Below are 24,404 nucleotides of genomic sequence, written 5' to 3' on the forward strand. Positions count from 1 at the left end.
ACCAATTCGGGGGGTGGAGCGCGGTGATATCTAGCCTGGCGGGTGCTAAAGGAGGGGGAGATTTTGCGTTGCCCTGCGCAGCTTGAACACAGAAAACCCATTTTGACACTAGGCTACACTCTAAAAACTGGTGCGCTCTCCTAAAGAGTAGACCATGCACTGTTTGCAAGCAGTTAACTCTGCCTTAAATTAACTGGCAGGCCTCTTTCGGCAGAGAGTAGCCATGCCTGCAGCCTCTACGGGCAAAAGGAGTTCGAAGGTTGCTCTAGTTTCCTCGCTTGTATAGCCAAGCAGAGCTCTAGAGTGACCTGTGAACTGCGCCTCTCGCAAAATGTCTTCTGTCGCCGTTTCCTCCTTCTCAGCGGCAGGAAGAAAGTGATCTACTTCAGCAAGGCTCTCGATAAGCGCCACTCAACGGAACCACGCGCTGACGTAACACATAAGTTTCAAAAAGAGACTGAATCCTAAATGCCGCAGTTTCTGCGAAACAGTTTCAGCTGTACCTCAAAACGAAAAAATCTCTGGGCTTCGGAGTTTCCCTTTTGCACTTTTTCTCTCAAAGCATCCACCTTGCAAGGAAGAACACCGAAATTTTTGTGAACTGGGACCGCGTTTCTTGAAACATGAGAAATTTTGAAACTTCTATTATGGAAGAGCTCCGGTGTGAAGAGCGTCACTTCCCTAACTTCAGATATTTGGCGAAGCATAGAGACTCTTCTTAAGGCAACAATGGTCAACCGATGAATGCAACTATGTGTAAAAATAAGGTGCTGTATATCCCCGTGCGCGCTCAGAAGTATGGTCGCACTAATATTAGCTGTTGTAACTACTGAGAAAGAAAATATATGGCATTACTTTCGGGCTACTTTGTATTCTGTTATTTGTATCTGTAATAATTTGAGCAAATCATGTTAATGCTAACTGCAAACACAACTCATCAGCTTATCACTGCAACTTGGAAAATGGAAGGGCGCATTCCTCATGCCGATTTGTCACTCCTGGACGTGCTCTGAGACTCTCTGCAGGTTTGTCACCAGGAGGGCCGAGCAAGACTTCGAGTACAAGGGAATCGAGTTCAAGGCTGGGACATGCTTCATGGTACCGCTCTACCAGATACAGAGGGACGCACGCTTTTGGCCTGAGCCTCTGAAGTTCAACCCAGAGAGGTGAGAGAGCAACCTATACTTACGCAACAATTGCATGCATTCATTCGTCTTCGACACTGATTAGCGACCTCTGTTCTGCCGCACTGGCAGCGCTTCAAAACCGATAACTGCTAGGCCGTGTGAAACGGCTAGCCAAACATTTTCAGAACTTCCAAGCTATCGAGATTTCTAGTCATAAAGCTTGTGAATATCAGCTATTGCGCAACAGATTAGACTGGTACTTAGCATTTGAAATGTTCACTGCGGCAGCGATTTTCAAGTCCCCAGTCCCGGCACGTCATGACACACCGGTGGGCCACCCTTAGATTTTCTTGACTGCCGCGTGACCCACCACTGAGCTTGAACCACGTCATCTCCAGGGCAGGAGAAAAAGTTCTGAGGTGAGTTAAGTCAGGGGCCAACGGAAGAGGCCGTGTTGACAGTGAGCGCCGTAGGCCGGCTGTCATTCCGTACGCTCACAGGCTTTCCCATGGGTTAAAGAGCGTGGCAAAAAGGTATGATGTTAGGGTGGTGCTCTCGGCACCTAAGAAGCTCGCTGCGATTTGCCCACAAGTGGACAAAAAACTGGCGGCTGGTATCCACAAGAATCGCAAGGCTTGTACTACAAAACATGTGTCGCCTTTCATTCCTTGCAAAAAGGGTGTTGTGTATCGTTTGCCACTGTCTTGCAGTAAAGAGTATATCGGGCAAATGGGGCGCTGTGTAAGCGTAAGGCTCTTTGAGCACCGCAACTTACTCGGCAGTGACTCGCGAGACAACCTTCCCGCACACTGCCGGGTTTGCAGATGCACACCCCTTTTCCCGAAAACTAACGTGCTTTTTTGCCACCAAGATAAGGTGACCCGGGAGCTGATGGAAGCGTTCTTTATTCGAAAAAACGGCACACGGTGCGTCAGTGATCCTTCAGTCGCCTTGTCAGATTTGGAATTTAGGTACTTAAATAACCGGGTGCACATGCGCGCTGCTACTGTTTAGATCATCTTTCACGTCATGCATGTAATCTGTTTTTTTCCCCTGTGGTATGACGTACGCAGTCGTGGGTGGTTACTGTATATATTCTGTTTTTTCTAATAAACCTTAGTTGCGAGTCAGCGCTTGTAGTGTCTCCCCTCTTGTTCTGTTTTTCTTTCTTAGTTGCGCTGTTTTTTCCATCATTAATTCACACCAACTAGCCCAAATGTCTGCTTTGCTTCATAGCGCCACTCACTATTTGTGCCGCACAGCAGGAATACATTTCATTATTTCTTTATTTTTAATTTTTTTCCTTAAAATAAACCACTAGCACCACCACGTGACCCACCGGTGAGCCGCGATGCAATTAACATGTTAACAGATTACTTATGGTAAATTAGGCTCGGCGTTGCAATCGGAGGAGCATATGGGCTGAAATTCTTGTCTAATTCCCATCCTTTGTGCCATAGGAAATCGCAAACTGTTTTCACTGTAGGGACGTGATTTATTAAAGAACTACGAGAAGGGCACTGCCGCGTCAGTAATCATTGCTGTGTACTTTTGAAACGCTAGATTCTCCCCCGAGAACGAGACCAACCTGAACAAGAGGGCCTTCGTGCCGTTCGGCATAGGACCGCGCAACTGCGTTGGCATGAAGATCGCCGTGCTGTACATGAAGTTCACGATGGCGAAGCTCGTGGAAAAATACAGCTTTCAACTTGGGCCGTCTCAAATGGTAAGAAGCAGGTCTACGGGCCCAGTAGATGGCAAATCTGCAGTGCCATTCAACTCTCTCGCACTGAAGAAAATGTGGTTAGTAGCGCAAGGGCGAATATATCTAGTTGTTCTTTTTATCACTATGCACGACATTTTTCCTCCCTCATTATTCTGGTTCATGAAAAGCAGCCTAACGACAGTTGTACGATCGTTTTTTGACGGAGTCCGCGTGCGGGTCGCACGTTTTGAGTCCGCATGCGGGGCAGGCGGAGTAATGTACATTCAGCTTGCGGACGATTCCAGCGCTCTGATTGGCGCGCCTGGCAGTGGCTCCCGTCAAATGGCATGTGCACGTTTGTGTAAAAACACGCACATATCTTCCGGTAGAAATTATGTCGATTAATTGCGGCTTACTCTAGACCTCCGTTGCGTCAGCGTTTTTTAGTCTAGGGGTTATTCCTCGAAGCTAAAAGGGTCGGCTCTGATCTCGTTGCGGTCGACCCTGACGAGCGCGAACCGATTCGCGACGAACTTCACTGCACCGCATGGCCCGGGAAACGATACGCATTTGGACCATCTCTATTCCACAAACAAAAAAAAACTAGTTAATATCGATCACCTACGCCTTCTCGTTCGATCTCTACTAGTCGCCGTGCATGTATATAGTATACAACCGTTCTCACAACGACGGTCTGCAATTACTGCCCCAAAATAACAAAGGCGTGCCTCTACTGAACGTAGCGCGGTCCCCAAACGTGCAGCAAAGATTTCACAGTGACAACGCTACCCTTAGTGCGAATTCTCGTGTCGAAGCACATTGGCAAGAACAAGCCGAGTTATAAGTACAGGTTGCTACCACTATCAGTAAGTACAACGTGTGTAATTACTTTTTTTGCAGATACCCACGACTGCGTACTTTATATTATTATTCAGTTCTTCTAAATAGCACACTGCATTATTTATTCGCTCATGACAGAGAACTGCACTTGTAGCCTTTCCTAAGCCATGCACAGTAGTTGTCACTGTAATGTATACAGGACTGCTCCCTGCAGGCCTACAGACCGATATTCCATGACAAATGCTTACATATTCAATGCTATAAGGCGTCTGTGTGTCTGAATTATGCATACATTTTAGCGCACTATTGTCAAATACTAAAGCAAATACACACGAGAAAACTACAATACTGAACAAATCAGAATAAAAGCATTTGTGAACGGTCACAGTTTATGAGCACAATTTTTTCATATATTGTAAGTTTTCACTATAACAAGCAATATATCCACAGATCTCTAGTCGTCAGGCTTATATTTTTTACTATTGACGTTTTTGCTATAGTCAGAAGCGTTTGACAGAACAGTGACAACGAATTATACTGATTTTTTGCCGTGTTTTTCGGGCCATTAGAAAACCCGAAACAGAAATTGCAGAGTGCGGCTGCACAGGAGCCCAAACGTTCTTCACTGGTGTGAAGTGCGGAGCTTTGTTTTGCACAGTGACAGCGGGCCATCACTTTTCTTTCTGCAGTCGTTCCTGAGCTCACAGTGCAATTACAAAAGCCAGAATACAGGATTGAAATTAATTGTGGAGAGTTCTGCTTATTCCAGTCATTGTTAGAATGTACAGAAACAACAAAAACAATCTGATGTAGAATCTGTGCAACTCAAAGAATTCTCAACGGTCCCTGCGAATGCATAACGTAATGAGATGTGTGAGCCAGTAAATTGGCTATTGGCAGAAGAAATGCAGGAACCATTATGGAGGGTTTATATCATGGGGGCTTCTGGCTCAGACTAGGAAATAATCTCTCGTGTAGTCAGGAAAACCGGCTATAATGTTCATATTTTGTTCCTATCTTCAACAAACCCTATCATCTAAAGCTAAATTTGTAAAAATATATTTCCAGTCGGGTAACTATGATGTTTCAGAATGAAATGAAATAAAAATATACAATTTAAGCAGGTGATGGGTCTAGATGCCTATGCTCTCTGATACAGCTTTACAGCAAAGCGTAAGCATTATTTTTCCTGATCAATAAAATATACTGCCAGTGATTCTAACTGTGACCCGTTCTCAAAGCACCGAGGAAATGTAAGCATTCCTGACTGCTAACTATCAAACCACCACCGACAGTAACTTCATGCTCTCGACCTAGATGCAAGACATGCAAACATTTACAAAGGGACACTACGATTAAAAGTACGGCAAGCGATTTCAGTTTCGATATAAAGACCAGTTTTGACTGCACATCGTCCAATATTATCTACATGCTCCAGTGCTCCTTCTGCCAGAAACAATATATCGGAGAAACCGGGCAAACAATGAGTGCCAGATTAAACGGGCACCGGGCTGACACAACACGGAATGAACAGAAGGCAGTGTCGACCCATTTTAATCAACGCCATCACAAATTCGATGAACTCAAATTGTTCATTCTTCAGTCAGGCTTCAAATCGACTAGGGACAGAAAATACAGAGAAGCATTCCTAATCCACAAATTTAAAATACTGCAACCAACAGGGATTAACATGTCCAGAGGAAACCTGGAATCTCTCAGGTACATTCCAGGGTCAGCACAATTTTAAATTAACAAATGTTGCACGTGGTCAGACCATTTCCTAGAACCTCACATAAGTATATTATCGCTCTTTGCACCCTTCCCACCACACTTCCGGCCTTCTCACCCTCTCCCTTTGTTCACCCTTTTTTTTTCTTTTCCCCTAATCCCCTACTATCAGCTCTCGGAATCCATGACATTCCAGAAATGCCCCCCCCCCCTTTCTTCCTCCTTCCAGTGCCAGCCTATTTTGTTTGCCTTGTTCTCATTTCCCTGTGCCACGCTGACTAATCCTCCCGCAGCCCCTTCAAAGCCTTTGTTCATTACACACCCCCCGGATATAAGCTTTTCCGCTATTGCAGCTTAACGAATCAAGATTCACCTCCCTCCCCTTCCCGACACGCATCCCCCCTCTCACACCACTTTCCTTCCCCCACCCGGGGCCTTCCTCCTCGGAGCGAAGGCCCTATTTAATCCCTGCCAGTGATGAACGCTTTGCCCAGACGAAGACAAGTCCTCTTGTCGAAACGTTGGCTCAAGCAACCTGAGGTTTTCCCCTCCCTTGTTCATTTTGTGATCGCCAAGGACCATCTACCACACCCTCTCTCTACCATGTATTCGTAGCACTTGTTATATATAGAATTATGAAATATGCTACTAGTTACTCATTATCAGCATCTTCAGCAAAATATACCTTTCTTCACTGCCAGTCTGGTTTTGAAGGAGGGAATTAACTGAGGCATCAGTAGGCAGCTGATACTTCGAAAAGACCGTGTTTCAGTTAGGCCTAAGAAGAAAAACAAAGGCAGCAATGGCGTGTGTCTTATACTGGCATTAGTACTGACAACCAATACTGACAATTCTGACAACCTCGAACACAGGGCTTGGCTAAAAAAAAGAAACACATGAAGAAAATACTCAAGCGCTCTCTCCCCGCGGGAATCCTCATCCTCTCACCCGCGGGAATCCTCGTGAACATTAGGGGACGGAAACTTGTGTCCTTCGCCTCTGACCATTACCTTCGGTGTTTAAATGACGGCTCCCCAACTTATATTCCAGGGACAACGTGCAGCAGCTGCCTTGCCTTGGCTTTCGTTTTTCGATGCCTTATCAGCAACACCCGGTGGTTTTGGGATATTGAAACCCGCGGCAGTGACCATATCCCTACATATCTGACCATTACTGGCCTTTCCACATACACCTCTGCCACACGCATGCGACGCAACGATTGGTCAATGTTTCAAGCACTTATGAAAGATGCTTGCAGAGAAGGTTTATCCACTAGTTTAGAAAGGGGAAATTAAGGAGGCCATGGAGAACGCAACATGGTTATTCGCCCCAATTAAAAAGTACACGGAATTCGATAGGGAATTACAGCGTCTGCGATCACTGCGACGCAAAATCTTGACGCACAAAGTCGAGTCTTCACCTTAGAGATGCAAGGCGCATGCAAAAGAAAATTCAGCGCAGAACTCAAGCCCTCCAGGCAAAACGTTAGAGGTAATTCTGTGAAACGCTTGATCCACGGACACCTTTGTCACGTATCTAGAATGGAGTTCGTGGCCTTCGAACGTCCGCACGCCAGCTGCTCTCTTTCAAGTCTCTTGCACTCTTCCAACGACGTGGCGAGGTCGAGGTAGCTGAGGATTTGTGCGCTAGGGTCGCAGGACCATTTGCCCCATCTGCAACGCTGCATTGTAGCGATGTTCCCGCTTCTCGGGATTCTCGGATGGACCTTCCCTTCTCCGTGGAGGAATTTGACGCCGCGCTGGCTTGTTGCAGACGGTCATCATCACCGGGACCCCACGGTGTGCCATACACTGCACTTGCAAACCCTGGACACGAAGCTAGGCGTGCCCTTTTGGAGAATTACAACAAATCATAGAATGAGGGCACAGTTCCAGACGAGTGGAAGTCCAGTCGTCTAGTTCCGCTCCTGAAACCAGGAAAATCGCCTCTCTACCTGGCATCATACCGTCCAAATGGGCTGGCTACTTCCTTTAGCAAAGTACTCGAAAGGATGGTACTTGCACGTATTGAGTGATACCTGGAGCGCTACCGCATATATCCGGATATAATGTCTGGGTTTCGACGTGGACACTCTTCAATTGACAACGTGGTCGACCTGGTGTCATCCGTCCCGCGCCAAAAACATTTGAAGCGCTTGACCGAAGCATTGTTCCTGGATACCAAGGGCGCATACGACAATATAACTCGCAAGGCTATTCTGAACGCTCTGGAAGCTGCCTAGCTTGGTGGTCTTGTATTCTGCTGGATACGTCGTTATTTATCCAACAGATCTCTCTTTGTGCAAAATAGAGGATGGCCCAACATCATCTCATTTCACTTCCCGTGGAGTCCAGTAGGGTGGAGTGCTCAGCCCAACGCTATTCAATCTAACACTTGTCGGGCTTGTCGATATACTACCACACTCGGCGCAACTCTCAATCTATGCGGATGAGATCTGTATCTGGGCGTCGGGAGTTACGCGTCCACAAGTTCGAGCGAGACATCAAAAAGGGTCAAGTATTCTTGCGGCCTACCTTTACCAGCAAGGCATACAGATTTCAACCGAAAAGTGCTCGCTTATTGCCTTTACATGCAAGAACATGTCTCCTTATACCGTATGCATAAACGGCACAGCAATACCCTACGTAAAGAGCCATCGGTTTCTTGGAGTAATCATCGACCGAAATCTATTATGGACCCCTCATATCTCATACATGAAAAAGAGACTGACAGCGATTTCTCACGTTCTCGCCTTTCTTGGGGGAAAGTCGTGGGGAGTGTGGGTGCGGTCGATCATGCAGCTCTACAACGCCTTATTCACGGGATTTCTTCGCTACGCCTCCCTGCACATGGAAACATTCGAAAAAGAAACATACGAAGTCTGCAAATCGTTCAAGCTCAAGCTCTCTGGACTTGCCTAGTCTTGGCGAAATGTGCCTTTACGGCCGCATCTGTACTCATCGCCAAGGAGCATCCAATCCCTACCTACCTAACAGCTGACGCACTGAGGGTCCATTTCCGACACATCTCCCGGGTTCCCTCTCACCATCTTGCCAGTCTACCTATTACCAGGTCGAGCACATCGTTTACAGAAATCATTGACGCACATCGCGCCATTCTGCCGTTCCAGTTTACACACACCTCTAGACCGCCCTCGCCACTTTGGAGCGTGCACAATCCCCGTGTGCTTCTTTCAATACCTGGCATCAGGAAGAAGATCGACTTATCGCCGATACAACTAAAACAAGTCACTCTTGAATATTTCCATGAGCACCATGCAAACTGGGTGCACGTTTACACCGACAGCTCAGTAAACCCTCTCAGTTCTTCTGGCTCCGTGGTCATCCCCGCAAGGACGACAGAAATTAGAGTTAAGATAGCTCACCACACTTCTTCGACGGGTGCAGAAATCACCGCTCTTCGTGTCGCCATTGAACACATCAGTCAACAGCGCCTTTAGCGGTGGTCTATTTTCACCGATTCCAGAGCTACCCTCCAAGGCTTACAAGCTTCTCTTCGCCGTGGAGCCCATAAACAACTGGTCGCAGCAATTCGACAACTACATCACTCTGCCATCAACAAAGGACACGGCATTATCTACCAAAGGCTACCGGGGCACAGGGGCATAGCAGGCAATCACCGCACGAATGAGGTCACGCGAACTGCTCACCACGACGGCGATTTTGTCTCGATCCCCATTTCGAGATCAGACGCAGCGGGCAGGCTTCGCGCACTTGCGCGGGACATCCCGCTTGCCGCGTGGAATTCCGGCTAATTTTGCAATTCAAATTTAAAACCCTGAGACCCAGATCTGAAGCTTCGGCTTCCATCAGGCCTACCACGACGTGAAGAAACTTTGCTGTGTCGCCTCTGGCTTGGTGTACCTTTCACCAACCACTACTCATTCTTAACCGGTATGTCTGATAGCCCTGCTTGTGCCGTCTGCGGCTATGACGAGATTATAACCCACATTCTTTGTGGCTGCCTTGCCTACAGCGCCGAAAGGCAGCCCCTCAGCCGTGCGCTGGAGCGCCTAGATCCACGCCCACTGACGGAAATGAAGATTCTCGGCCACTGGCCGCGGCGATCGCCCGCGGTGAAGGCCTCCAAGGCACTGCTCCGCTTCTTGCGAACTTCTGGCCTGCACGATAGGCTGTGACTTAAACGAACACTGACTTTTTAGAGTAACTTCAATTTTCTGCTACCCTCTTTTCTCTTTCATTTTTTATCCGCTCACTCCTTTACCCCCATATACGGTAGCAAAACCGATTATTCTTCCTGTTAACCTCCCTGCATTTCCTCTTCTACCTACTCCTCCTCCTCTTTGTTATCCTCCGCGTTTCTGCCCCAGAGGTGAGTACCGGTAAGATACAGCTGTTGCGTACTTTTCTGTCGAGGGATATTGGTAAACTGCCATTCATGATCTGAGAGAACCTGCCATACGCGCCCCATCCCATTCTTATTCTAGATATTTCCCTCTCGTGATCCGGATCAGCTCTCACTACCTGCCCTAAATAGACGTATTCTCTACTACTTCCACCACCTCGCCACCAAATTCGAACTGCTGGTTCTTGCTAGACTGTTGAGTATTAGTTTGGTTTTCCACATGTTAATTTTTAGCTCCACTGTCCTGCTCTGCCTGTCTAACTCATTGATCATGCTTTGCAGTTCATGTCCTAATTAGCAAGGCAATTTCATCAGCAAATCGCAGATTACTTAGGTATTTTCCACTAACTCTTATCCCCAAATGTTCGCATTCCGGGCCCCGGAATACCTCCAGTGAACAGGCGGTAAATAGCATAGGCGAGATCTTGCCTCCCTGCCTGACACCTTTTTTTATTGGAATTTTATTGCTGACTTTATGTAGAACTACTGTAGCTGTGCAGTCATTATAGATATCTTCCAATATTTTCACATAACAATTTTCTACGCCCTGATTACGCAATGTCTGCATGACTGCTGAGATTTCTACTGAATCGAATGCTTTCTCGTAATCAATGAACGCTATATATAGGAGCTGGCTATATTCTGCGCATTTCTCTATCACCTGATCTATAGCGTGAATATGGTCTATTGTCGAGTATCCTTACGATAGCCAGCCTGATCATTTGGCTGATTGAAGTCTAAGGTTGTCCTGTCCCTATTAGCGATTACCTATTTTACCGATTTCTCCTAGTGCCTTACAAAAGAGGAAATAATATTTGCTGCTAGACATAGTCAGTAAAATGGTTCTGATGTTATGTTGTTCTTGAACAAATAATGTCAATTTTGTTACCAAGCACAGTTACGAGCCAGGAAGAGACAGAAAATAGGGTTAGTGTTCGTTCGGCATTGCTAGTTCCTGGCCGGCTGTTACATGTGCTTCCGTCCGCAAGTTTTCTTGCTTTTAGTTGTGTCTACTCGCCATCATGCCCACGATGCAGAGCGTGTTACAAGATCCAGTTTTACTGAATCAAGTTTCCTGGTGGGATACCGAAGATCTATTGCTCTCAGAAATATTTTCTGTGAGCCACGAGAACCGCTTTCTGTTGCTGGTACCTCAACATAGACGCGATGGACACTGGACTTTTCCGCTCGTAAACGAGTTACGCCGAATTCAAAGTTCCCTTCTTCTGCCCGAAATCATCTCGACACCGCAAATAGTGTCCAAGACTGGAGCGGAAGCCCTCTGCATTACTCCGCGAAGCCTGTCGTCCCCGAACAGGCTGTGCGAGTTGGAGCAACTTTTCTGCCGCCACTACTCACTCATTTCGTCAGCCAGAAGCGGCCTGCTCCCGCACATTCAGGAGAATTTTCTGCACTTCCTGAAAGACGCCAATAATCACGCGTGGCTCGATTTGACAACACTGGGCTAATTTTCTTAGGTAAGAAATTCCTCCAAAATTCTTCGACAGCAGCTATATGCATTGTTTACATTGCAGACCGTGCACTCCAAAGGAGCCTCCTTAGCAACTGCTGGGGGTCATTGACTGTACCACGCGGGCCATCTGCAGGTCATCGACGGGCCAAAAGCTTTTTTTTTTCGGCTACAGACATATCCACGCAGTGAAATACCAGGCAATTGTGTGCCCAAATGGCATCATTTCCCAGCAGAATGGGCCGTACATCGGGAGCCGACATGAGGCTGGTGAGTTTCTTGGTCAGCATTGATCTGCTTGATTTTATCAGAAACCGTATTTTGCACATATTAGGAGCAAAATGAAAACAAAGAGCACCACAATTTCTACTTGTTTATCTTTCAGTTATTCTCCGCAGGAGCAGAACCTACCAGAAGCTGAAAAAGCTCGTGCAAGGACACAATTACTGCCTCTACGCAGACCCTGCTTACCCGTCGAGGCCACTACAGTTAAAGCCGTATAGTGGAGCAGCCTTGAATGCGCGGCAGCAGGCATTTAATAAGAAAATGAGAAGAGTGAGGCAGGTAGTCGAGCGGGGCTTCGGAAAAATTGCAGGGCTGTTTGCGTCCCTGGACTTCAGGAAAAGCCAGAAACTTCATCGACAGAATTTTCCTCGGATATACCGAGTGAGCACAATTCTGGCAAACTGTCACACGCGTATGCATGGTTCTGAAGTGTCACGGTACTTCGGACTTGAGCCACCTAGCCTAGAAACCTACTTTGTTTCTCAGCTCCATTAATGACTACTCCCTTTACATTCCATTATACACAAAATGGAATATCTTCTCGTACATAAAAGTTCATCCTCTTGCTTTTGAGGCTTTGTAAGCCTGTCATAGGAAAAATCACACATTCGGATTTGATTTAAATAAATATTTCTGTATATTTACAGCATCTGTGAATGGCACTTTCTTCATAGAAATAAGGGGTTTTGGCAGTTATTGAAGATGTGCTCTTGAAGTGTTCCGTTGTTGGTCCATTTTGCACGTTCTTGTATGGAACCATGCATCCTTCTTACCAGCCTTCTTGACGTGTGCACATTAACACTTGCGCAGTGGTGGCATGTGAAGACGTGTATTACTTCACTGTAATCAAAATGTAATTTTATGAACTTAATTTGTGCACAAGTACTGCCTCAGCACTACCTACTCCAACACCGGAAAGGGTCGTTTACAGAGGCAACCACATATATGGCAATACTTTTCTTCAGTACTTAGACCACTGCATTCGCCCGGAAAATACACTATCTCCTCATTCAACACATATAATCGCACTGCAAGAAAATTTCAGTTGGAAGCATATAGAAGCTGTAGAAGCTGTAGAAGCTCTGTACAAAATAAGAGCCTCAGGCATGACAGTGCTGCTATAGTCACTGAGGAGAGCGCATATAATGGCTATAAGACATTTGGCAATATGAAACAATTTGTCTCAATGGTTCTTTATTATTCCCGGTTCTTGGGTAATGTACAGGGACTGCGCAATTCGCTGCAGACGCTTGAGCATGTCCGCCAAGTACTGCCGCAGCTGTCTGTACTTTTCTTCTTCAAGCCGTGCCTGGCGTTCTTCAAAGGCGAGCTGCTGTTTGGCTAGGGCACTTTTTGAATTAAAAAATGCTCCTCGCTCGCGCCTGGCTAGGAGCTCTACTCCTAAAGCTTGCAGCCCTCAGATTCCTGCCAGGCCAACAAAGGGAAAACATTTTTGTCAACAGTTCTGTGAATGTTCTTGATGTATTCATGCAATCATAATCATGTAAATACACTCATGGGGCAAGAACTTCGCATCTATTATGCAAAAAAACAGTACAAATTAAACGATGAAAGGTAACTGATGGCACTGTGTAAAACAGTAAACAGGGCGTGCCGCACTTGTGAAATCTGCCCAGCCATCAAGGTTCTCTTTTAAGATGCATACGTATTGAGGGGTGGAGAAATCTTCGAGAGACGCAAGGGCACTGCAGGGTTAGGAGTAAGGGGCATGGTAACTTAATGGGGCGTTGTAAGAAATTGTAAGAACTGTGTACAGCGCAAAACTTTTGGGGCTGGAGTCTAAGAAAGACTATAGCTATAGTCTATAGCTATAACTCTGTGATTTTTTTCGGCTTCCATTCTCTGAGGTTAACAACTGCTTTGATTTGCCCTATCCGCAGTATGTAAACATACAAAGCATGGATACAACTTTGTACTCTGCCTTGCTCAACAATGTGCAAGAAATGAACCAAGCTGAAACTTCCAGCAATCCTCTTTTGTGTTCCCCTTTGACAATGTAATTTGTCATAAAGATATGAACCATTATCCACTTTAGTCCCACTTCTTTGTAATGCACGTCTATATAAGAACACTGTGCACTCACAATCAAATCACTGTTCTTCACAAAACTCTCACGCAGAGTGCCACACAATAAAATTTCGCGGCACCTTGTTGTATGAAAATGAACACATATGGTTTGCAAATCGCATATTTCATTCTTTTTTATTTACACTAAGAAAGATGTGGGTAGGCACCGGCAAAAAGCAAAAAAAGTTTCGCTTGAATGCGCCGGCGCCCCCCTGTACATGGCATACAGCGAAACAGCACACAAAGTAATCACATATCAATTCATACTCTGTTAGTTTGTGGATAAAATACTATTAAGAAAACAAAAATGTACACATGGTACAGACCACTCTTCCACCATTCATTTACATTGACAAGTTATGAGAGGAACCTGGCTTTGATGGAACGCAAGCTCCATTTTTCCAATTGTACGTTGCTGGTACAAAAGGCATTTAGAAGTCGCGGCATAGTGGAACACAACATCTGGCAACCGAATTGAGTTCTAGAACTAGGAACGTGCCAGGATTCTTGGTGCCGAAGTTGGTACATTGGTACATTGGCACATTGGTACATTGGCCTTAAGATCAGTTAGCTGCAGAAACACGTGCTGGTTATTATTGACACATTTCTTGTACTTAACACATAAACAGTAGTCATATAAATTATGTACAGGAACAATATTGTAACGTTTAAATAGTCCTTTAGTATGAGAATAATAATTCATGTTTGCAATATAACGGATTGACCTTTCTTGCAAAAGGTATTCTCTGGTAACATTCTTCTCAGTAGAATTGCCCCATACCAAAAAACAGTAATTAAGATAAGAAAGAAACAAGGCGTTATAGATCAAAATCTTAATAGAAATAGGAAGAAAATGGCGAAATCTAGCGAGTATCCCGGCACTTTTTGAAAGTTGTACTTCGACATGGTCAAAGTGGGCATGCCATGACATGTTTGCGTTAAAGTAAACACCTAAAGTTTTTATTGTCTCAACAAATGTTATTCGGCAATTTCCAAGGTATAATTCATAGTTTGTTGGCATCACACGTTGCCGTGGATGAAAAAAGACAGCTTTTGTTTTTGAGGTATTAATAAGTAGTGAGTTTAGTTCACTCCATTTATTTAATTCTAACAGGGTATAATTAACTGTTTGTACCAGAGACTGCATGCCACTACCTTGAAATAATAACGTAGTATCGTCTGCATAGATAACATATTTAGGGTCATTGCTTATTGAAGTAATGTCATTAATATACAAAATGAAAAGCAGTGGCGCCAGAATACTTCCTTGGGGTACACCTGTAGAAATATCCTCCAAGGAGGATGTAGCGTTTCCAATGCTAACGCATTGGACACGATGCTGCAGATAGGACTTAAAGGGAGACTGAAGCACTTTTTTTGAAAATCGGGCTGGCAGCGGCAGCCTATAGTTTTTCATGCTGTATACTGGAATATCGCAGCCAAATAGGGCAAAAACAAGCGCGAATTGCCTTTTTTAGCCGAAATATGCGGCCTGTGCCGCGGGGCACGCCGCGCGGCGCGCCGCTGCCCGTGATTGGTCGAGAGAGGTCGTGACGTCACCTTGAGGACTGGAGAAGCTGCCGATGCGGATCCGGCGCTGCGTTAAGTGCAGATCACAGCTTTCCGTGTCGTTGTAAAAGCGAATACGGCGACTATTTTTTTTTACTGACCTCCGAAGAAAAGGATACTACAGTTTGCTCATTCCACGTATCGCCTGAAACCAAAAAAGACACAAGCAAAAAATTCTACGCCTAGCACAAGCATACGCCAGCGTCAAAGACGCGATGCAGACCGCGCGTAAAAGGTGCCAGCACAATCTCGGCTCGTATTCTCGGAAAGGAAGGTGTGCGAATAATACTCAAGTCAATTACCATACCGGACGCCTCCTGGCTCGCCCGGAAGAGCGTCATCCTAAAGAAAAGGCCCAAAGCACTGTGTACAAACAATCCTGTTCTCAGTACCCGGAGTTGCAGGTTGGGGCAAGAAAGTATTTCAAGGAAACGATACGATGCAGAAGCACAAAGTTGGTGTCAAAATTAGCGAAGCGCAGTGGCCAAGCACTGCGAGGCATGTGACCACAAGATAGTGACGCAATCATTGTGCGCTGGAAACCAAGCCAAATACGCGTACAAGGCTGCTGCTTCACTCGTGGCGCATTCAGCAGATGCCAGAAAATGTTAATCGCTGCCTCGGAAACGTTCGCCCTTCCTAGATTTGCAGTTTAGGTTCAGTGAAGTAGTTGCCAATTATATGTGTGTTTAAAAGCCAAGCTAGCTGCAACTCGCCCGCTGCCACAACTTGATGAAGAAACCGAGTAAGGTTGCGGTGTTTTTTTTTTTTTGCAAAAACTCGGTTGGCATTCATTTCTCTCATAAATTTGCATCCGAAATCAACGTCGAACGCTTTCAGTTTAATTGCTTAGCTACGATTAAACGAGATGCCGCAATGAAGAGCTTCGATGCTTGCTTGCTTTGCTTTATTGTGCTTTGCTCTGCTTGCTTGCTTGCTTGCTTGCTTGGACACGTCGAACCGAGTATAAAATCACTAACCGAGCCTTGCTGAGCACGTCTCAGGTGGTCTGGCCGCACCTAAGCTGAGGAGAGCGACACATGCTTAAGCCTCTATAAGGTTTCTTCAGGGGCTAAGTGAGCATGTTTCTACTTTTAAAAGAGGCGCTTCTTCGGAATGGTGACACGCCTCTCATGCGCGAGAAAATCGAAGGAACTGTGTCATGGTTCAGCCGCGCCTTTTCGACAGAAATCTCCAGAGGTCACATTAGGAACAAGCTCTGCATGTAGCCGCTCTTACGAAAGTGCTTCGAGCAGAGTACGCTTGCTTTGGTCGGCTTGAATTCTTCGTCACAGCAGCGAGCGCTTGCGCTGCGAGCTTTTGATCTTGCTAAAAACAGGGGAAGACGACACAGTCTCGGCCGTATTTGTTCATGGACACGAACGCAGAGTGGTACCTCGTGTTGAATCTGATTCTCATGGTCGGCTTACACGCTTTGTACGTCACAACGCACGCAGCACGAGAAACAACGCGCGCTGAAAGCTCGCTCGGGTGCGCCGAAGTATCCCCGGCTCCTCAACGTGACGTCACGTTGGCCGACATGGACGAGGTTTCCCTCTCCGCTGTTCTCCTCTCCTACGCTCGCGCAGGGCGCGGGAGATTTGAACATCGCGTTTTTAATTGGTGATTGCGCCACTGTTTTAGCCAAAATCAAAAAAATAATTTCACAGGCGTGATCAGCAACGACACTACTTCAAAACTCTAAAAAATTAGCTGATTCGAAAACCGCCTCAGTATCCCTTTAAGCAGAAGTAAGGATGTCCCACGAATTCCGTACAATCCCAGCTTTTTAAAAAGAGTTTCTTGATTGAGGTGGTCAAAAGCCTTTGAAAAATCCACCTAAATCCCTATGCAAAATAGCTTAAGTTCAAAGGCTTTGAAAATAATTTCCTTCTGCGTCAGCAGAGCCGTTTCAATGGACTTGCCGTGGAGGAATCCATGCTGTGACGGGCTGATAACATGAAACTTCTTGCAAAAATTGTATACTCTTTTATAAATTATTTTTTCCAGACCTTTCGAAAAAAATAGGCAAAATGGAAATTGGCCTGTAATTTCGTACATCATTTCTGTCGCTACTTTTAAATATAACTATAACTATGGAAACTTGCATCAGCTTAGGAAAACAGCCCGTTGATAACGCAAGGTTGTAGATATGAGCAAGCAGCGGGGCAATGGCATCGAGCACATATTTTACCGGTTCTATTTGAATATCGTCGGTATTCCGTGCTTTGGTTTTGTTTAAATATGTATAGATATCTCGCACTTCAAATTCATCGGTAGGTTCTAAATATATGGTGTGACTATTTCTCTTACTGTCGCATGCTGTGGTTAAGGCGTGCTGCGCCTGACTAGCAACGTCCTTAAAGAATTTGTTGAATTTTTCAGCCAAGTACCTACCATGTATATGACGCCCTTCCAGAATAAGATCATTAACGCCCAAAGACGCTTGTGAACGATTCAACAATCCGTTAAGTTTCCTCCAAACATCAGCCGTTCCCTTGCAGCAATCACTACTAAACTGGTTATGTAGATACTTACTTTTCTCACTCCTCAAAAATGAGTTGAACTTATTGCGGTACTGCTTGTATTTAGTCAGGTCTGCAATCGACTTCGTTTTCAAAAATGTTTTGTATAGTTTGACTGTATGCTGTATTCGTTTCAGAGATTCGTGGCTGATCCATGGCTTACGGCCTTTAGTGCACTTTTTGTTGAAGCTATGACAGAAGCCAACAGCCACAGAAACCAAGGGGCACAGGGGATTTTTTTTAATTAATATATTTATTTTGTGGTGTTGATCAATTTAGAATATTACTGAATATGTCATCGCTTAAAGCTAATTGATTAGAAAAGCAGAAGAAAAAAGAACCGGTGGGATCCGAACCCACGACCTCCGAATTACGCGTCAGGTGCTCTACCTCTGAGCTACAGTGACGGCTGTCAAACCTTCTGCTTTTCGGGGGTATTTATGTTTACAAGTAACCTCGTCGCCGTAACTCAGAGGTATAGCACCGGACGCTCAATTTAGAATATTACTGAATATGTCATCGCTTAAAGCTAATTGATTAGAAAAGCAGAAGAAAAAAGAACCACATGCCGCCGGTGGGATCCGAACCCACGACCTCCGAATTACGCGTCAGGTGCTCTACCTCTGAGCTACAGTGACGGCTGTCAAACCTTCTGCTTTTCGGGGGTATTTATGTTTACAAGTAACCTCGTCGCCGTAGCTCAGAGGTATAGCACCGGACGCGTAATTCGGAGGTCGTGGGTTCGGATCCCACCGGCGGCATGTGGTTGTTTTTTCTTCTGCTTTTCTAATCAATTAGCTTTAAGCGATGACATATTCATTAATATTCTAAATTGATCAACACCACAAAATAAATAAATTAATTTAAAAAAATCCCCTGTGCCCCTTGGTTTCTGTGGCTGTTGGCTTCTGTCATATTTACAACGAGCCCCTCATTCCCCTTCCTTGTTTGCTTTTTTGTTGAAGCGTTTTTCAGGAAAATGCTCATGGTAAATTCGCTTGAATATACAAATAAACGCTTCGTAGGCAGCATCAGCAGAATAGCAGCGTTTAACTGTATTCCACTGTTCGTTCATGAGGCTACTATGAAAGGCACCCAAGTTTCTCGGCGTGATGTTCTGATATGACGTTTCTATGCTCTGACGATTTGGTGAGACGGCAGCTTTCGAAAGAAAAAATATGGGAAAATGATCACTTATGTCTGAGCAGAGCGCGCCTGATGAAACATCATCTGTATCTGTATTAGTGACAAAAATATCAATGAGCGTCGCTGTGCACGCAGTAACCCGAGTGGGCGTGTCTGCGATAACGGTATGGCCATTTGATATTACATTAGACAAGAGCAATGCTTTCTCGGAACTAGCTTTCAACAGATCAATGTTAATATCGCCTCCGAGTAGTAACTTGCATCTTCCCTCATTGACGTGGTTCAAGAGACTGTCAAGGTGAGCAATAAAAGAGTTCAAACCGCCATCAGGCGGACAATACATCACACAGAAAATGTAATTGCCAGATAATAAAGATAGACATTCAAAGTCCTGAGAAATAACAGAAAATTCCGGAAGAATTTCACACTCTATTTCATTTTTTGCTAAAATTGCAACGCCTCCCCCATGTCGATTTGCTCTGTTTAGAAAGAAGCTGCGGTAGCCTTGACGCTTATAGATTTCCGTGCCAGACGTGTACCATGTTTCTGTCAGTGTTATTAAATAAAATTCGAAGTCGAACTCATCCAACAGTACAGACAGAGCATCATCTTTGTGTTTGGCAGAACGTATGTTTAAGTGAAAACAACTAAGACTAAAATTTCTACAAGACTTGACTTTTTCATTGACATCACTCGGAGAAACGGCCATTATTAGTGTGAAAGAAGTGCCAGCAAATGAAAAGACGCGTTTTACGTTGTGGGTACCTCCCTTAGTCCCTCCGCGCGCAGGGTCAGCACGCAGCCCAAGAGTGGGCTTCCTTACATGTCCCGAGGCGTGCGAAGAGAGAGACCCACTGCGTGGTTCGAGCACCGAGCCGTAAGGGGACCGGTCTGCTCTTGCCGCGCTCGTGCGCTCTCAATTCAAGAGCAGTAGCACGTTTGCAGCACACGTATTTATTGTGCTGACAACAGCGGTACACTCATACACAAGCACTGCATGCGGCACTCCTTTCGCCCGTGCGCACCTGGCATCCACCGCCACCCGACAGCGGGCCGCAGATGATGCGCGCGCAGACCGGTGCGGCGGGAAAACTCTAGTGAGAGCCGCGGCTGACTCGGGTCAGCGGCGGCGGTTACTCGGCGGGTTTCGCCGGGCGCTCGCAGGTTCCGCAAGAGCGGGGCGCGAGGCTCTCGGCTTGCGATGTTCGGGACCTGTGCGACAAGGCACGCGAATGGCCGTCGGCAAAGGCCTCGGGGACAGCGAATATTGGTCGCTCACGTACCTTGTCGCTTGCGTCGGCCCGTGTTCCGCCCTCGTCGCACGCCCACCACCAACTCTCCCGCGCTTCCGCAACCCGCTACCGAACAGCACAACTTCGCCCCTACGTCACACCCCCGCAACCCAATCAGCGGACCCCGTAGCACGACCCCCCGTGGAGTGCAGCCGGGATCCCCGCGAAACCGGAGGGCCCAGCGGGTGGTTAGGCAGCGTCCAGAGCCGTACCGCGCCTCCGCTAGCGGACAGGGTTTCGCAGCAGTCGAAAAGGAGCAGCACAGGCTGCCCTCGAGACAGCGCGAATCCCCACATCCCTCTCTCCTTAAGGGCCCTGGTCGGTCTGGAAAGCCAGCCGTATGTCCGTCGACAGACGCGCAATGGCACTGCAAGGAGGAGTCCTTCCACCAGCCTCCCTTTTCCCCTTGCCCTTACGCGCTACGCTACATGGTATATGTATGAATGAATACAAAATGCATAAATATAATGGAAAAACGATAACAAAAGCAACAGGCGGTGATATAATATATGCATGCCAATAATAGAGGATAACATCCACTCCGGATTATACAGTGCTATAAAAAATGATTAGTCACTAGACAGAGGAAAAACAAACAAATGAAATACATTACTGAAATATAACAAAAAACTGTCCTGGCCCTAAATCGCGTCCATCGGCTGCCCAGCGTCAGCGGCGCTTGCGCCGGTCACCTCCCTCACCACCAAGGGCCGCTCCTCCGCGGCCACCAGCGCCGCAAACGCCGGGTCCACCTCCATCCGGCCGCGCACCATCGCCGCCAGCTCCTCGTTGGACATCGCCGATGCCGGCTCGCAGGGCACTGCAGGGACATCGGTGGTCACCCTGGCCTCGGGATGCAGGCGCCCGGTGTAGTGCGACTCGTGAATGACGAGCGCACCGCACGCCTCGCAGGTGACCGCGTCCGGAGGAATGGGCAGTGGGCGCCGCCCGATTCCGCCTCCCGCTCGGTGATCGTGAAGCCCCGAAATGGGAAGGGCACATGGAGCTGGCCCCGCTCCACTCTTCGCTGGGCGGTCCAGGGTCTGGCCGATACGTATGACAACGGCGGCGAGGCACCGTCCTGACAGGCCCAGGTGGCGACGCACCGCTTCCTCAGGCCGCCGCCTGCTCGCCTCCGTAGAAAAGCCGGGGCCGCCAACTTCGCTCCGGGCGCCCCGGGCATCCGTCTCCTCTGCCGGCCACCCCGGCGGCGACGACGATTGGGAAGATGGCCGGGTCCGGTGGGCATCGGCAGCGGTGGTATAGGCGACATCACGGCGACTTCACTCCTAGCAAGCCTGGCGTAGTCCTTCAAGCTCGTGCACAGAGGGACCACTGGCGAAGCGAGGCGGTCTCCGCCGGGCCCGAGCCCACTTCCGCGCAAGGAGAAACCCGGAGGAGGGAGGGACCGGCGATCCCACGGCTTACGCTGAAGCTGGACAGCCCTACACCCCCCTCTTCACTGTACACACACACACACACACACACACACACACACACACACACACACACACACACACACACACACACACACACACACACACACACACACACACACACACACACACACACCGGAGAAACTAAACACACATGAAACAGCCGAAGAGAGAACTGTTCCGCATGCACATATATACAAATGCGCGCGCCCGCCGGTCTGAGAAAATTCTCGGAACGGGCGAGCGCTCGCTGAGGTTGGCAGGGACGAGCGAGGCGTTGTCTCATTACTCGAAGGGTCCGGAGTCAAGGACGCGCTGTCTCTATGGTGCACGGCTCCTGAGAGGGTAGCGGTGCGGTGGCCGAAAGCGGTCGGACGCACAAGGCATGCTCTGTGGCTTGGACGCGAGGTCACTGGGCCCCGGCGTCGACTCATGCGGCCTACAGTGGTAGGCTTTCAAGTCAGCGATATGAACGCGGCCTCGGGTGCGCCCCGTTAGGGGATCCACCAGCTCATACACAAGGGGAGAAAACCGTTTCTCCACCCGGTAGGGCCCCAGCCACTTAGGAGCCAAAGACGCGGAAAACCCTTTGCTGGCATCACTGAGGGCATGGTTGCGTTTGAGCACTAAGTCACCTGCCTGAAAGCAGACGTTCCGGTGGCTTTTGTCATACTGAGCCTTCTGCTGGGCTCAAGCAGCCCCCAGGCTTTTCCGCGCCCTACGAAGGGCTTGCGCTAGCCTGGTGCGAAGCTGCGCCGCGTACGAAGAACGCTCCCCCGGCGCACTCTCAACCCCTTCTTGGCGCTGCGTCACAACAGTGAGAGGATTTGCCAGCTCTCTCCCAAAAGTGAGAAATGCGGGGGAGAAACCTGTAGAACGATTCTCCGCAGTCCGGATTGCGAACGCGAGCTCGTTTAGGTGGTCTGCCCAATCCTTCTGGCTCTGGGCAAAGGCCGTGAGCATCGACTTTACGGTGCGATTGCAGCGTTCCGTCAGATTAGACTGGGGGTGGTAGGGCGACGTGAGGCGATGCTCTATCCGAAAGGAGGAGCACGTCTCGCGAAACACCCGAGCCGTGAAGTACGACGCGTTGTCCGTGATCAGGCGCTCCGGAAAGCCAAAACGCGTGAAAACTTCCATCAGCTTGTCTAGCACAGCCCGGGCCGTCACCTTACGGAGTGGAAAAAGCTCCACCCACTTAGTAAAGTGATCGACCACTACCAACAGGTGCTGAAAGCCCTGCTTACTTCTAGGGAAAGGCCCCATTAAGTCGCAGGCAGCATACTGCCACGGCCGCTGACTGTCAATCGGTTGCATCAATCCCGGTGGGCGGCCACCGCGAGATTTCACCGTCTGACAGACATGGCAGGTCCGACAATAGCGGAAAATGTCCCGCTTCATGCCGGGCCAGGTGACAGTGCGGCTGAGTCTTGCAAAGACCTTTGAGCCGCTCAAATGTCCGGCGAGTGGCTCGTCGTGAGCATAACGCAAAGTGGCGCATCTCAGACTTTTGGGTACCACTGCCTTAAACGGATCAATGGACTCATCGTCGGTAGCGATATACCTCAGCACGAGCCCATCCGGGTCCAGCAGGAACGAATCCTCGGGGCTGCCAGCAATGCAAGCTGGCTTGGGCCCTTCCGCACTCGTTGCAACGCCAGCAACGTTACGGCGCTCTGTCTCAACCAAACGACTTCTAATCTCTCTACAGAAAGAATCGGCCTGCTGGGCCCTCAGGAGCTCTTCCCGGCTGAATATGATTGCGGTATCCCCGACGGGGGAGCCGCTTCCATTACAGTTAGACGGAGACGAAGCAAAGGCGTGGTTCTCCTTCATCGCGGTGCGGGGCTTGCCCAAAAAGGGGGGCCCCTTCGGCACGCGCAAGGTGGCTGCGCCCTCACAGGAGGGGACAGCCCGTCCAAAGCTTTGCGAGTCATTCGTTTTTGACTGACACTTGCGTATCCCACTTAGTGCACAGACCCTGTCAGCCCCTCCAACGGGGGGAGGCAGCCTCCGCGTAGCTATTTCTGCTAACCGTCCCATTCCCGCGCTCTGTCCGCGCTCGTGAGGCATCGCTTTCCCCAAATGTGGGAGGACACTCTCTCTCCACGTCGACCCCCGCTTCGCTCGCCCGAACTGGCGGAACAACTTTTCCTCCCTCCCACCTGCCTCCGGCAATGGCGGTGGCAGGCAGAGGGGCACGCGATAGCGCGTCTGCAACGACGTTTGTGCTCCCCTTTCGGTACTGCACCGAAATGTTGTAGTGCTGTACGAGGAGCGCCCAGCGCGCCAGTCGGCCCGCGGGTTCTCGAAGCCTCATGAGCCAGCTGAGTGCGCTGTGGTCGGTCTGCACAATGAACTTCGTGCCGTCCAAATAGACGTCGAACTTGCGCAGAGCGAACACGATTGCTAGGCACTCCTTTTCAGTAACAGAATAATTCTTCTCCGCGGGGAGCAAAGAGCGGCTGGCAAAGGCCAGTGGGTGCAGAACGCCATCATATTCCTGGAGGAGGACAGCCCCCAGTCTCAGATCACTCGCGTCCGTCTGAACAACGAACTCTCTGGTCAGGTCAGGCAACCTGAGCTTCGCCGTCTCGGCAATGGCACGAGACAAGGCGCGAAACGCTTGTTCTTGCTCAGGGCCCCGGTGCCACTCGACAGCCTTGCCCAACAGCTTTGTTAGCGGAGCCTGGAGTTTGGCACAGGACGGAATGAATGACCGATAAAAATTGGCCATTCCTAGGAAGCGACGAAGGTCGCGCACGTCCTTGGGCACGGAAAAATCCAGGATCGCCTTGAGCTTCTC

General features: G+C 48.2%; 1 protein-coding gene across 1 annotated transcript in view; it reads left to right on the forward strand.

Moving 5' to 3' along the window:
* Positions 1-24,404, forward strand: part of LOC149326300 (cytochrome P450 3A19-like) — a 158,169-nt gene that overhangs the window by 117,720 nt on the left and 16,045 nt on the right. The window contains exons 6-7 of the mRNA XM_089564533.1: positions 1,026-1,166; positions 2,691-2,853. Of these exons, the coding sequence (XP_089420659.1) occupies positions 1,026-1,166; positions 2,691-2,853 (304 nt within the window). The remainder of the gene's footprint in view (positions 1-1,025; positions 1,167-2,690; positions 2,854-24,404) is intronic.

The sequence above is a fragment of the Amblyomma mixtum genome, chromosome 10 (genome assembly GCF_055824585.1).
Source record: "Amblyomma mixtum isolate Tamu chromosome 10, ASM5582458v1, whole genome shotgun sequence".
Lineage (NCBI taxonomy): Eukaryota > Metazoa > Arthropoda > Arachnida > Ixodida > Ixodidae > Amblyomma > Amblyomma mixtum.